Below are 12,842 nucleotides of genomic sequence, written 5' to 3'. Positions count from 1 at the left end.
GCACACTATGTGGATGGTGATGGTGGTGGTGGTGGTGATGATGATGATGATGATGATGATGATGATACACAAAGAGGCAAGGAGGCACATGCATCAGAGCAGTCATGCATGCCTGTGATTTGTGTGCATGGGCCAGTTTGCAGCCTCTGTAGTCTCTCAGATAGGGAGGCACATGCAACAGTCATGTGCTTGTCTGCAGTTTTCTCCTTTTGATGCTTTGTTTTATTATGCCTTACTGCTAAGATTCAGTATATGTTTTCTGTCCATCCTTAGTTGCTTCAAAATTCATGAAGGTGTATTCAGTCTTTGCAGCTAAATGAAAGGCAGTTTGTATTGTGGGCCATTCACACTTTGCTGCTTCTATTTGTGAAGCATCTTGAGTGGTCTGTAATACATGTTAGCTTTATGTTTACATAAATGTCATATTGTAGCTACAAATGTGTTACTACATTGTTTCCTCTTATTATCTTGCTTTATCAGTTTAGAAACAATTTTTGCGGGATAGATTTTATGAGGTTAAACAGTCATTTGGTGTTTATGATTTCAGATGTGGGCATAGTCCATATCAGTTCAGGCAGGCTTGGAAAAATCGTCTCGGATGTTATTGAATTTAGCATATGTTAAAATGAAGGCCTACCATATTTACTCGAATCGAAGCCGCACTTTTTTTTCGGTTTTTGTAATCCAAAAAACTGCCTGCGGTTTAGAATCGAGTGCAAAGCAAGCGGAAGTTCTGAAAAATGTTGGTAGGTGCCACTACAACTAATTTCTGCTGTCGAATATATGTAGCGCTACACAGGCATGCTTTGTAGGCACAAAGATAAATACTGACACCAAAACCTCTGCATCAGTAAATAAATTAAAAAAAAAAAAAAAAAAAAAAAAAGGTGGAAGACGAACTTTTTTTCTCCGCCCCGAGTTTCGACCACTTCATTTTCATACATTATCCAACGAAGTAAATAGTAAATATAAATTCCGTATTGTTCATCTTCGAATGTAGCAGAATTTCAATGTACTACGAAAATCCGACTAGCAAGATTGTTTAGGATGTTTGTCAATATGGCCAACTCTACGTTCTGAATTTTTTCCTACCTGTGAGAAGAGATGGTTGCTAATAGGAACCTGATGAAATGTGAATCACATGCAGTATTCTCTTCACCATAAGAATAATACGAATATAAACATTTTGCCATGTATTCTTCCGCGTTTGCTGCCATCTCATTTAAATCTTGTCTGCCTAATGAACTACGAAACTAGAGTGAGACAACAGCAAACGCGGAAGAATATACGTATCGTGTCATGTTTATATTCGTATTATTCTTATGCCTAATAGTGATACAGTCAGGAATGAAGCACGGCAACTGACTAGATTTTAAAATCTAAGATGACTAATTTCTGTGCAGAATTTGATGTACTAAAGAAGCGGCCGCAAAGATTTTCAAACGGAGAAAAATTTTCGCCTAACTCTAGTTCATAACATGTTCTATCATACGCAGTCTATTATTTGGTTCTTGTTCATCATTATCAAAGAAAGCAGCTGTGGAAGTAACAACAAATAGTAGTCTCTTGCCATTGTTTCGCTAATGAGACGATTCCTCTCTCTCTCTTTTTTTTTTTTAATTGTAAGCGGCGGTAGCGTGCACAAAAGCAAGCCGTGCCGCGAACGGCGACAGGCCGTAAACACGCACACTCAGAATGCGACAAACAATGCGTGAAACAGTGTAATGCATTTTCAGGTTAGAGTGACGTGAACACCTATAACAAAGAATACAGCACTTATCAGATCAAAGCAAAATAAGCAATCGATTCAAACCAGACGGAGCACTTGAAAAAGGATGGGTACCCGTATAAATACGGACGGAGCGCCTGACGCATAGCAATGGCTACCTGGCAAAGCTTAACTGCTAATCTTACGACTCGAACCAAACTACTGTCGCTGAATCGTCATTCATTCGACGTAAATTGTGTCTCATATTACAATGGACCAACTTTATTTCGATATGGAGGTGTGGCCTACAACTTTTCTCTCCCCTTGAATTTCGAGCCGCAAATTTCAGGTGCGTCTTAGATTCGGGAAATTTTTTTTCCTTTATTTCGAGTCTCATTTTTCAGGTGCGGCTTAGATTCGAGTAAATACGGTATGTAAGGAACACGTATTTTTTGGTTTCCTCCAGAAAAATTTTTCCTCTTAGATACAGCCCCCCAAAGACGACATTGCGCATGCCATTTTGAAGATGCAAATTTTGGAAAAAAATTTAAAATGCTGTATCTCAGTAACAGTTCTAGATATTTTGTTAGGGCATTTTTTATTTTAAAATCTAATTGCTTTATGATTACAAACAAATCCTCTGTTGGGACTTGTCAGTTATTTTACTATAGCATTCTGAACTTTAGCTAATTTATGGATTTTTTTTCCAAAAATGCCAATCCACAAAATTTTGATTTGTTTTTTAATTTTCTTTTATTTATTTCCCTCTCTGTTGATTAGTACCATATGGTTCTACGTTCCCTGAAAAGGAGAGCTTCCACTTTTAGGTTGAACATGTTGTATAAACAATTGAAATTTTTGCCATGCATAAAACCTGTTTTATTTCCACATTATCGCATAACAGGCTCATTAAAAATCAAAACCTAGCCTTATTTAACATAATTTTAATTTTGAAAGATGAGTAAGAGACTCATTTTTCAAGCATTTTAAATCTTTTCAAAATGTATGTGAAAGGTCCAAAGACTTAAAGGTTTCAATTTATACAACTTCTGTGCACTCTGTTTTGTACTGAAATTAGCCAGTCAATGAACTAAAAACATGTTCCGCTGCTTCAGTATCTTCATTTGATACAGAGTAATGCCTTCCTGTTCAACCAATAGGAACTGGAGCACTTGTAATCTTCAAAACACTATAAACAGGAAGTGAGCACTGATGGCGTTGTTGCTGTCCTTCAGCTGGAAACCTATATCCAGCAGCTGGTCCATGTGATAGCATAAAGTTCACTACAATTTTGTTTAACTCTTAACTGGGGTCTATAATCTGTACAAATCCACCAGTGACGGTCATACACATGCGCCACAAACATCCCCCTTCTCAGGTTGTGAATGTGAATATTATCCTGCTGTTTCTGAGGTGTTGGCTGAACAAACGAGATTTCTTCTTTCTTACTCTTTAAAGTGCATGCAAGATGAGTTCGACATCACTTTGAGTCCAAAAATGTCTTCTGAATTCTTTTCACAGGAGTAGTTTGTTTGGACCATTCTTCTTTCTTCTGCTCACTGAATTCTTCGATTTTGTCTTTGGACAAAAGAATGAGGGCTGTGGATGTCTTAAGATTTAACGAATCTCGTAAAATCCTCAGCATTTTGAATCGCAGCTGTATTTGGTCTGGAAAGATTGTTTTGTCGCATAGTGCTTCAGCCTCCTACACTATCACAGGGCCCCTTCCCGTGACCAGTAGCACTGTATACCCAATCAGCTGGCACAAGTGACTTACTCATTTCAAACAGCTGGTAATGATTTTTAAAATGACTAGGAGCACCATCACAAATAATTATCTTCTCTGCCCCTGTTTGCAGTTGAAGAATTTTGCACATTGATAGCAAAGCATCCCTTATAACTGCAACACTTGTGGTATTGTTTTGAAAATATGTCACTCATGTAAAAACTGAAACCTGGTCATTACTCCAATGATACCATTGTACTTCTTGTGGGAGGGTTACAGCCTTCTCAGCAAAATCACAGTGAAGCACTAAACATAGTTCTTCAGCCTGTACACATCCTTTCACTTCTGCAATGTGTTGTTTAAAATTTCTTCAGATGCTGGTGTGTTACTGCGTTCACTGACCATTTACCAAGCTCATCAATGAAACTGTCAAAGACAACAGTTTTCTTAATTAGTTTATTTTCCTCCCATGTCACATATGTAATTTGTGCAGAGTTACCTCTACGTCTTCCAGGCCAAGTGTCTGTAAAGACAGTCCTCCCTTTCCAGTCCAGTCACCAGATTCTTGAAATAATTTCTCGCTTTACATCACAGAGACTTTGCATGCCCAACCAGGGTGTCATATGTCACGTGCTCCAGTAAGTTCTTCAAAGTTTCCACACAAAGTTCAAAATTTGTGCAGTACACACATAAACGGACATCTCTAGGTTGGTGTGGAACTACCCACTTACGTCGTAGCGCATAAAGTTTTGATCTTGTGAAGTTGTATAGTTGTTCGTATAAATTGCAAAAGTTTTTTTAATACTGCGTATCGTGTACCTCTTCACTTTCACAACTTTTTGACCTTCAACTGTTACAGTTATGGTGTCTTTTTTGTTGGCACTCTGGCGAGAACAGTCCCATTTATCTGCCAGATAAAATGACTGCACTGTTTGGACTTGAGCTGCTTCTACAGGATGACCATAATAGGAATCTGGTCTTCCAAAGACTCCTTTTACAGATCTCACATTTCTTAATTTGTCTACCATGTACTTTGATACTGATGGAACATGGTTCAAAATTTTTCAATGTCTCTGGAATAATAGCTGAAACTTAAACATTTTCACTGTAGGATGCACAGTATTCAATGGCTGAACTGATATTGTGAAAAATCCCTGACAAGAGGTGTAAGAGTGCTTTGGTTCATTTTCTTCTGAAGATGGAATTTCTACTTTGAAGAGTGGTCAGTTTTGCTGTAGTGTACTGATCCATAGCTTTAGTAATTTATCTGCACTTTGATGCATAGAGCTTATAACTCGACTTCACTGACCACAGTTTCTTAACAGGACTAACACCTACCTCTGTAGTTGAATGACTCAGGGTATTCAATTCTTCTTCTATTGATACAAAATCTGCACCATGGGAGGCTTCATCTTGTTCACCTTGTTGTTATTCTGTCAAAACATTTGTAACACAAAAAGTCGTTACTGGAAACATCTTCACTTTGAAATAGTCTTCAAATGAGAACACTTATTCCCAACCTGAACAAATTCTTGTTTTTTTTGTGTGTCTTATATATCACTCTTTTATGGATATGCAAATAGTCAGCACACTTCACTCTCCTGTGGCCCCAGTCAGATGACATTTCAAACAGTCCTTTTCACAAAACACACTGCAACTGTATCGACTGGCAAATTCCGCATGAAACACAGAACTCACTAGATGGTCTCAGATTTCTTAGAAGCCTCTTCAGTAAACAAAGTAGCACTGAACACTACAATACAGCAACCTGCAATGAACAACCATGACAAAGAAACTGACAAGAACCTTCAACAAAGTATAAGAAATATCTGCAACAATGAAAGTGAAAAGAAATAACTGTAACAAGGAAAGTGATGAGAAATAACTGCAACCAAGACGATAGAAATAAACATTGTAACAAAGAAATTAGTAAGAAACAACTTCAGTGAAGACATACATTAAGCTTTTTTTTTTTTTTTAAAAAAATCTAAAATCAAACCTGTCCAACTTAAAAGTGGAAGCTCTCCTTTTCAGGGAATGTACAACTATATGATATTAATCAACAGAAAAAAATAAAGATTTTATGGATTGGCATTTTTGAAAAAAAAATTTCCATAAATTATAAAAAGTTCAGAATGCTATAGTAAAAGAACTTTGACAGGTAAGTCCAAATGGAGGATTTCTTTGTTATCATAAGGTAATCATCTTTCAAATAAAAAAAAACAACAAAATAGCTAGAACTGCTCCAGAGACAAAGCATTTTAAATGTTTTCCGAAACTCGCGTCTTGAAAATGGTGTTCGCAGTGTCACCTTTGGAGACCTATATCTTGGAGCAGGCCTTTTTGTTTTGGAGAAAACAAAAAATATGTCTTCCTTACTTAGTCCTTCATTTTAACATATTTAAAATTCAATAACATCAATCAGAGATTATGAAGGTCCCCCCCCGTGGTCAATCCGATCTAAGCACTCCAGGTGGTCGGTATTCAGTTTTTCCCACCACATTTGTTTCCACACCTCACTTCCAGGTCTCACTGTGTATGGAATGTGTGTGTTTACAGCATGTAGTGTTGCCTGCCAACTGTCTTCCTGTTTTTCTCCTTCTTTTGTCTGTTGTCTGTTGTGTGTGGTGTGGTGTGGTGTGGTGTTTGATATTAGTTAATGTGCATGTGTGTGCACAGTGTGGTAGTGCATGTGTGCATTGTTATTGTGTATGGTGGTGGTGGTGGTGGTGGTGGTGGTGGTGGTGGTGGGGGATGTTGTTGTTGTTGTTGTATTTTGCTGTTTTGTGTGGGGAGGGGGGATTAACATCTCCGTTTGTTACTGTTTAGTGGGTAACATGATCCATCATGAGTTACTCCTTGTATTGAGGTCATCATTAATTTCTTTCTTGTTCTTTGCAAAAATTCTTTTTATATGGAAGTTTTCCTGTAATGCCAGGAGTTTTTTTTGTTATAATCGTTCACTCTAATAATTTTCATGTTCTGCTCCATATTGGAGGGTTCAGTATTTATTTGGTTTGTCTATCGCTGTTTGTAAATATGATGCAGGTGTTTCTTGTTCTGTTACCAATGTGTGTAAGCCTTGACTCCTTAGTATATTTGCTGTGTGTTGATTTGCATTTGTATGTTCAAGTGTACCATTTCTTTCTGTTAGTCATGTCTTGAGTGTTACTGTTCTGAGTTTGTGTGTAGAGTAGTGGGATTTATGGTGTTCATTTTCTGTGCTTCTTTTCATTTTTCTGTATTGTGTTTTGATTTAATGATTGAGTATTTGTACTGAATGGGTGTTAACTGAAACAAACACAGAACACATGTCTCACAAACAGCATATCAGCATATACGCTACATTACCCAAAGAAGAAACTCAAAACAGTAACACTCATGACTTGACTGGCAGAAAGAAATTGTGCACTTTAATATACAAACACAAATCCACACACAGAATAGCAAATATACCAAAGAAACAAGTATTATACATTGCAAGGAACACATTCTAGTCAAATTTACAAACAGCAGTAGACAAACCAGATAAGTACCAAGGAGTGGGTGTATATCAGTTACGTTGTTGAGAACGTGAATCAGTGTATCTGGGAATGACAGGCAGAAATTTTAAACTAGATACAGTGAACATTTAAGAATCTGGTGGTATGAAAATATCCTCTCTCCTTTTGCCAAACACCTGTTAAAACAGAAACATAACCATCAAACATGGAACAGGATATGAAAATTGTTAGAGTGAAATATTACAAAAGAAACTCCTAACATTATGGGAAAATTTTGATGAACAAAGAGCCCTTGCAATGAACAAGGTAGTAATTAATGAACAAGTCAATATAAGTAATAACTCACCAGCCTCTTAGCTACTAAAACAATAACAAACAGATGTAAAAAAACTCTCTCTTGTGCCCCCCCCCCCCCACACACACACACACATTCCGTCCAGTCACACACATACACACGACAAATGAGCAGATATCAAACCACACATACACATGACACAAAGATGAAGGATAAACCTACTGGCAACACTACACACTACAAACATACACAGTGAATAATGGAAGTGAGGTGTTAAAAAAACCTCACGAAACCTGTGCTGCGAAAGTGGTTTCTAACCTGACAAAACAAAAGGAAACTTAATAGATTAGTATATTTCTAACTACTATATAACACATTCATCATTAGGGACCGGAAAACGTAGCATCTATTTTTGGCAAAATTTGCTTTTTTTTTGTAAGTTATTAGATGTACAAATGTAAAAGGTTGTCATGGTACACGAGTGAAGACAAATAAAGCCGTATTTCATTGAAATTGAGTGTTAAAAAGTGTTGATTGGGAACATTTAGACTGGAATGTTTGCTTTTGGAAAAACTTTAACATCTTTTTCTTCTGTAACAGCCTTTGTTTTCTTTGGCCGTATTTAAGCTTTCAAAAGTGATTGTTCTGTTGAAAAGCAGCAGCATTTTCCCCCTGCCCAATTTCAAAATCTGCTGACTATTAATTTTGGTCTTTCGTGGGTATTCAGCATAGAAATAGGACCAAACATACAGTAACTCTATTTTAATGGTAGGGGAAAAATTTCAGCGTAGTTGAAAAACATTACATATTTAGTTTTTCACTATAGCACAGAGCGCGGACACTATAGGCTATAATGGCAGATGGCCCGGAGAATAAACAAACTAGAATTGTTGATCACCAGAGGGGAGAGGAGTGGTGCAGGTTAACAAGCACCACCTCCTCCTCCTCCTCCTGCTCCTCCTCATGGGGCAGCAGCCTACAGCAGAACTGACACATTGTCATGGGTATCGCAGATATCTTCTGGTGTTGTGTAAGGGTTGTGAATGAAATCCATGTTGGACCAGGTAATGCCCAACACACAGCAGTTGGTAACAGCTACCACCTGTGGAATTGCTTTTTGCAGATAGCAGAGTATTGTTAATGAAGTAGTTCATGCCTGACCTGTAGCAGTATTCGGTGCAACCACATTTCAAAATGTCCGCCACCTAATTTTCTATGTTAAGTGTTCGCTATCTACCATCTTTCGAGGGTTAGCTGACAAACAATCATACATGTTTCTTTGTTACCAAATGCTAGGTCCCACAGCTGAGTATTATGTTACATTATGTGGATGTATCTTAAATAGACGATTCAACTGCTCACAGTTGGCCTGGCATCAGAGCATTGATACATCACTGTTTCGTACACTTTTGCAAATAGGTTATTATGCACATATTTTTTTAAAATTGGGCTTTGCCAGATGACATGCAATACCAGTAACTGGAAATTGGTTACATTTTTCAGTATTTATGTGTGGAAAATAAAGCTGTTTCAGTCTCTCTCTGAAAAATATTCCATTTGGATACAGTTTTCTATGAAATAGTGTGTGTTGAGTAATTTCATGTTTTTGCATTTTGAGGCAAAATTCTCATTTTGCATTTATTGCAAAATATGAATTTTTTCGGTCCTTATTTATTATATAACTAAAACTAACTTGCGTTACAAGTACTAAAGACGCTTCACAAATAAGAAGTGAAAAGTGTATGGCCAAAAAGAAACACTGCCTTTCATTTAATTGCAAAAACGGAATAAACCTTCATGAAAATACGTATACTTGCATATTCTTGACGTGTTTGCTGTAAATATCTGTCAAGTGTTTTGTTCCTTGCAATAAGCCTTATACGTAATGTTAGGTGCTTGTGAGCCTGCCTTTAGAGGGCGCATTTATGCTGCAGTCTCCTGGTGCACATCATCAGGACACTTAACTGGCTGTGATAAACACAGTGCCTATTGGCCAGCCACAAAGATATATTTACCCTGCAGCTGCAGCTTGATCTTTGGAGTAACGTGTGCTTCCCTCTACATTTACATGCAGATGTCAAGAAAGAGGCATCCACCTAAATGTGTGCCTCTACTAGTGTGTGGGACAAGCACACACACATGGGACTAATGTATTTGCTAGGTGCACAGGTGTAAGTGGATCTTGACACCTGAACAGGAGACTTAATAAAATTTTGTAATGTCATTTTCTGGTTTTCATTACAACTTCATTTCTGGTGTTATCATTCTTTTAAATTTTCAATCAGAAATGCAAATTGGGCATATAGCATGAAAAAAGTATTTCTAGCACCCATACTTACAAACACATCAGCCAGCATAAATTTATATTAAAAAAATTGTTGTAGTAGAATTAAATTTTTAATATTTTAACCTTTTCAGGGAAACCAATCCAAATTGGGATATCGAAATTAGGGATGATGTGATAGAAGAGTGTAACAAACATGGTGGTGTCTTGCATGTTTATGTAGACAAAGCATCATTACAAGGAAATGTCTACGTAAAGTGCCCCTCAATCAGCACAGCTGTGGCAGCAGTGAACTCGTTACACGGCAGGTGGTTTGCAGGTAATGTTATTTCTTCCTTATTCTATGGAAACTAGTAATGTATTTTCATTGCTGAGCTATTTAGCTACATGATCTAAACTTTAAGAAAAAGAAAAAAATTAATTTTTTGTAGCAGCATTATTTTGAATACTTAACTTTTATCTATTGCTAAATTCTCTGATTTCTATCATGAAAAAATTAGAATTGGTCTTTGTAAATCATACTAATAGAAGTACTCTTCCAGCACTTTCAGAAGTCTATGAGTATTATCTCTTACAAAGCAAACAGCATTTTCAGTTATTTTTTTAAAGCATTTTTGGGCCAAAACTATGTGGTATATATGTTTGCAAATGAATTTTCACTCTTCAGTTGAATACACTCCCAGTTTGAAACTTCTGTGGCAGGTTAAAACAGTTTGATGGACTGGGATTTAAACCAAAAACCTATAACTTTCACAACCATATCTGCTGACTTAGCCAGCTAGCCATGACTCGCAACTAGAGATTAGAAATGTAGAGACTATGAGTCTTATGTTGCGGATTGCAAACACTAGAAATCAAGGTGCTGCTGTTATGTCAGTGCTATATTGCCTTCCTTCCTATGTGTTGTATTTCTGAGAGTATGAAGAGCCTGAGAACAGTGGCACTGCAGTCACTTCCTCCACTGGCACAGTCTTTCGCTCATAGTGAAGAGTGCTGAAGCAGAGCTAGTAGTGACTTAAAACATAATGAAGTTCATTCAGTGGAAACAGAATGGTTGTATTTGGGTCATTCCACACCAAGTGGTCTAAAACTGAAAAAAGTTCCCACCATCATGGTCTCCAATTTTCGTCAAATTTTAACTGTAGCTTTAGTCAAGTGTTGAAGTAAGTTTCCCAAGATTTCAGGCCTCTAGCTGCAATAGCTGCTGATCTAGACCCCCTTGTCTGAAGTGTACTTAGTCCGTGTGCATGCAACATAAAAAAAATGTCATATTTGGAGTCTAATAAAATCGAAACTAATTCATAAGAATGGTTAGTAAGATGCGACCCTGTACAGTTTTTTTTGCTGATTCCAACGAAATTATTTATAACATTACTCATGCAAACCCCGGTCAAATAACTCGACTCAAAGTATACTTCAAAATTTGTCGTGACACAACGCGACAAATTTTGACCAATATTAAGACTGCAATGATTTCCTTGCAGTTGAAGATATGGACTTGAACTTTTGGCCAAGCTTCATGCTTGTGCTAGACATAATGCAGCCGGATTTGCAATGATCCAGGCCATATGGTCGCCCTGCAGTATCTCTTCAAATTAGGCAGTGTCAGCACAAACGGTAAAATTTACCAAAGTTTCAAGCCAATTACTAAAAAATAGTTGGCCTGAATCTGCTTGTGAATAGTATCACCTAAAAGAGAAAATCTTGCTCTACAAGACTGACATTTGTTTTTTTTGCAACGCGACCATTAAGTACTCATTAACTCACATCAAAGTTGTTATATTTTGTATGCGCGATGCACTAATTTTTCTTCATTTCTAGGAATTTGAATCTTAATAGTCGCTTAGAATTACTGATATAATTGGATATTTCATTCGTGTTTTATTCAGTGATTGGCCAGTGAGAGATGTCAGAAGTTAATGAAGAAGAAGAATCGTTGGCCCCCTGTTCAATTGGAAAAGATGCTGCTGCATCAAAGTGCCATGTTATCTTCTATGCTAAGAAGACTGGATTCAAAGCGTTTAGTGATTTCACAGAATGTGACCAGAAATTGCTTGTTTCGCGTTCAGAAGCCAAACTTGACGAAAATTCCATCATTTGCTTCCACCATGAAGCCCTCTTCCTACATGAATATCAAGCGATGCAAAAGAAATGTTGCAATCCATTCAAGAAGAGGAATCACAATGTAAAAGCTGGACTTAGACTGCTTGATAATGAAACAGCTGCCAAACTTTGCCTGTTAAAGAAAAAAGAAGTGATTGATATAAAACCTGGTCAGAAGCTTTGCCCTCGCTGCATGTCGGCACTGAACCAAAAGCTAGAAGATTCATCATCACTATCAACCCAATCTGAACAAGATTTCACAACGGATGAAACTGAACCAGCCATCAACAAAAGTTTATCATTTATTGGTGCTTCACCATTGAAAAGAAGACAACTAAGTAAAAGAGATAAGCCAAGCTATGCAAAAAGAAAGATCTTGGATGCACAAAGTTTAATTGGGAATCAAATTGCTGCTGCTGTAGGAATCAATTACGATGAACAGCCAAGTTCAAGTAAAAGTCGCCCATGCAGTAATTGTGCAGATCTTGATAATCTTATAGAAGAGTTGAAAGAAAAATGTAAAGTGTCAAATCGTAGGACAAAAGTTCAAATATTGACCTTGGTTCCAAGAAGCTGGACAATTAAAGATACGACAACAGCATTTAATGTATCAGAAAGAATGGTAAAGCAAGCGAGAAAACTGAAGAATGAGCAAGGTGTTCTAGCTTTTCCAGCAAATCGGCAAGGAAGGAAGCTTTCAGATGAAGTTGTCCAGAAAGTACATGACTTTTTTCAAGATGACGAATTCAGCAGACTTTGTCCAGGGAAGAAAGACTGTGTGCCTGTGAGAATTTCAGGAACAAAGGTGTACAAGCAAAAGCGGTTGTTGCTTTGCAATTTGAAGGAAATGTACGTGTCTTATCAGAAGCAAAATGGACCAGAAATTGGCTTCTCAAAGTTTTGCGAGCTTAGACCAAAATGGTGTGTTACAGTTGGCTCTGCTGGAATGCACTCAGTTTGTGTCTGTACAATACACCAAAATGTCAAGCTTATGCTCACTGGTGCATCAATCAATGAAGACTACAAGGAAATTCTTAGCAAAGCTGTTTGCAGCTTGGAAAACAAGGATTGTATGCTTCATCGTTGTGAAAACTGCCCTGGTCCAGAAGGTGTAGAAGCAGTTATTGCAACATATTTTGAAGATAATGACCCTGAAGAACCGATTGAGTACAAACAATGGATTCATACCGACAGGGATACTTTAGAAACAAAGCAGCTTTCAA

General features: G+C 37.3%; 1 protein-coding gene across 8 annotated transcripts in view; it reads left to right on the top strand.

Annotated features, from left to right (window-relative positions):
- The window catches only part of LOC126262570 (RNA-binding protein 39), an 81,009-nt gene that overhangs the window by 41,369 nt on the left and 26,798 nt on the right, over nucleotides 1–12,842 (top strand). For all 8 annotated transcript variants that reach the window (XM_049959279.1, XM_049959278.1, XM_049959277.1 and 5 more), the window contains one exon: nucleotides 9,651–9,835. In XM_049959279.1, coding sequence (XP_049815236.1) covers nucleotides 9,651–9,835 — 185 coding nt within the window. The remainder of the gene's footprint in view (nucleotides 1–9,650; nucleotides 9,836–12,842) is intronic.

This window comes from Schistocerca nitens, chromosome 6 (assembly GCF_023898315.1).
Source record: "Schistocerca nitens isolate TAMUIC-IGC-003100 chromosome 6, iqSchNite1.1, whole genome shotgun sequence".
NCBI classification, from domain to species: Eukaryota; Metazoa; Arthropoda; class Insecta; order Orthoptera; family Acrididae; genus Schistocerca; species Schistocerca nitens.
The sequence above is the reverse complement of the archived record's forward strand: the minus strand, read 5'-3'. Positions and strand labels throughout refer to the sequence as shown.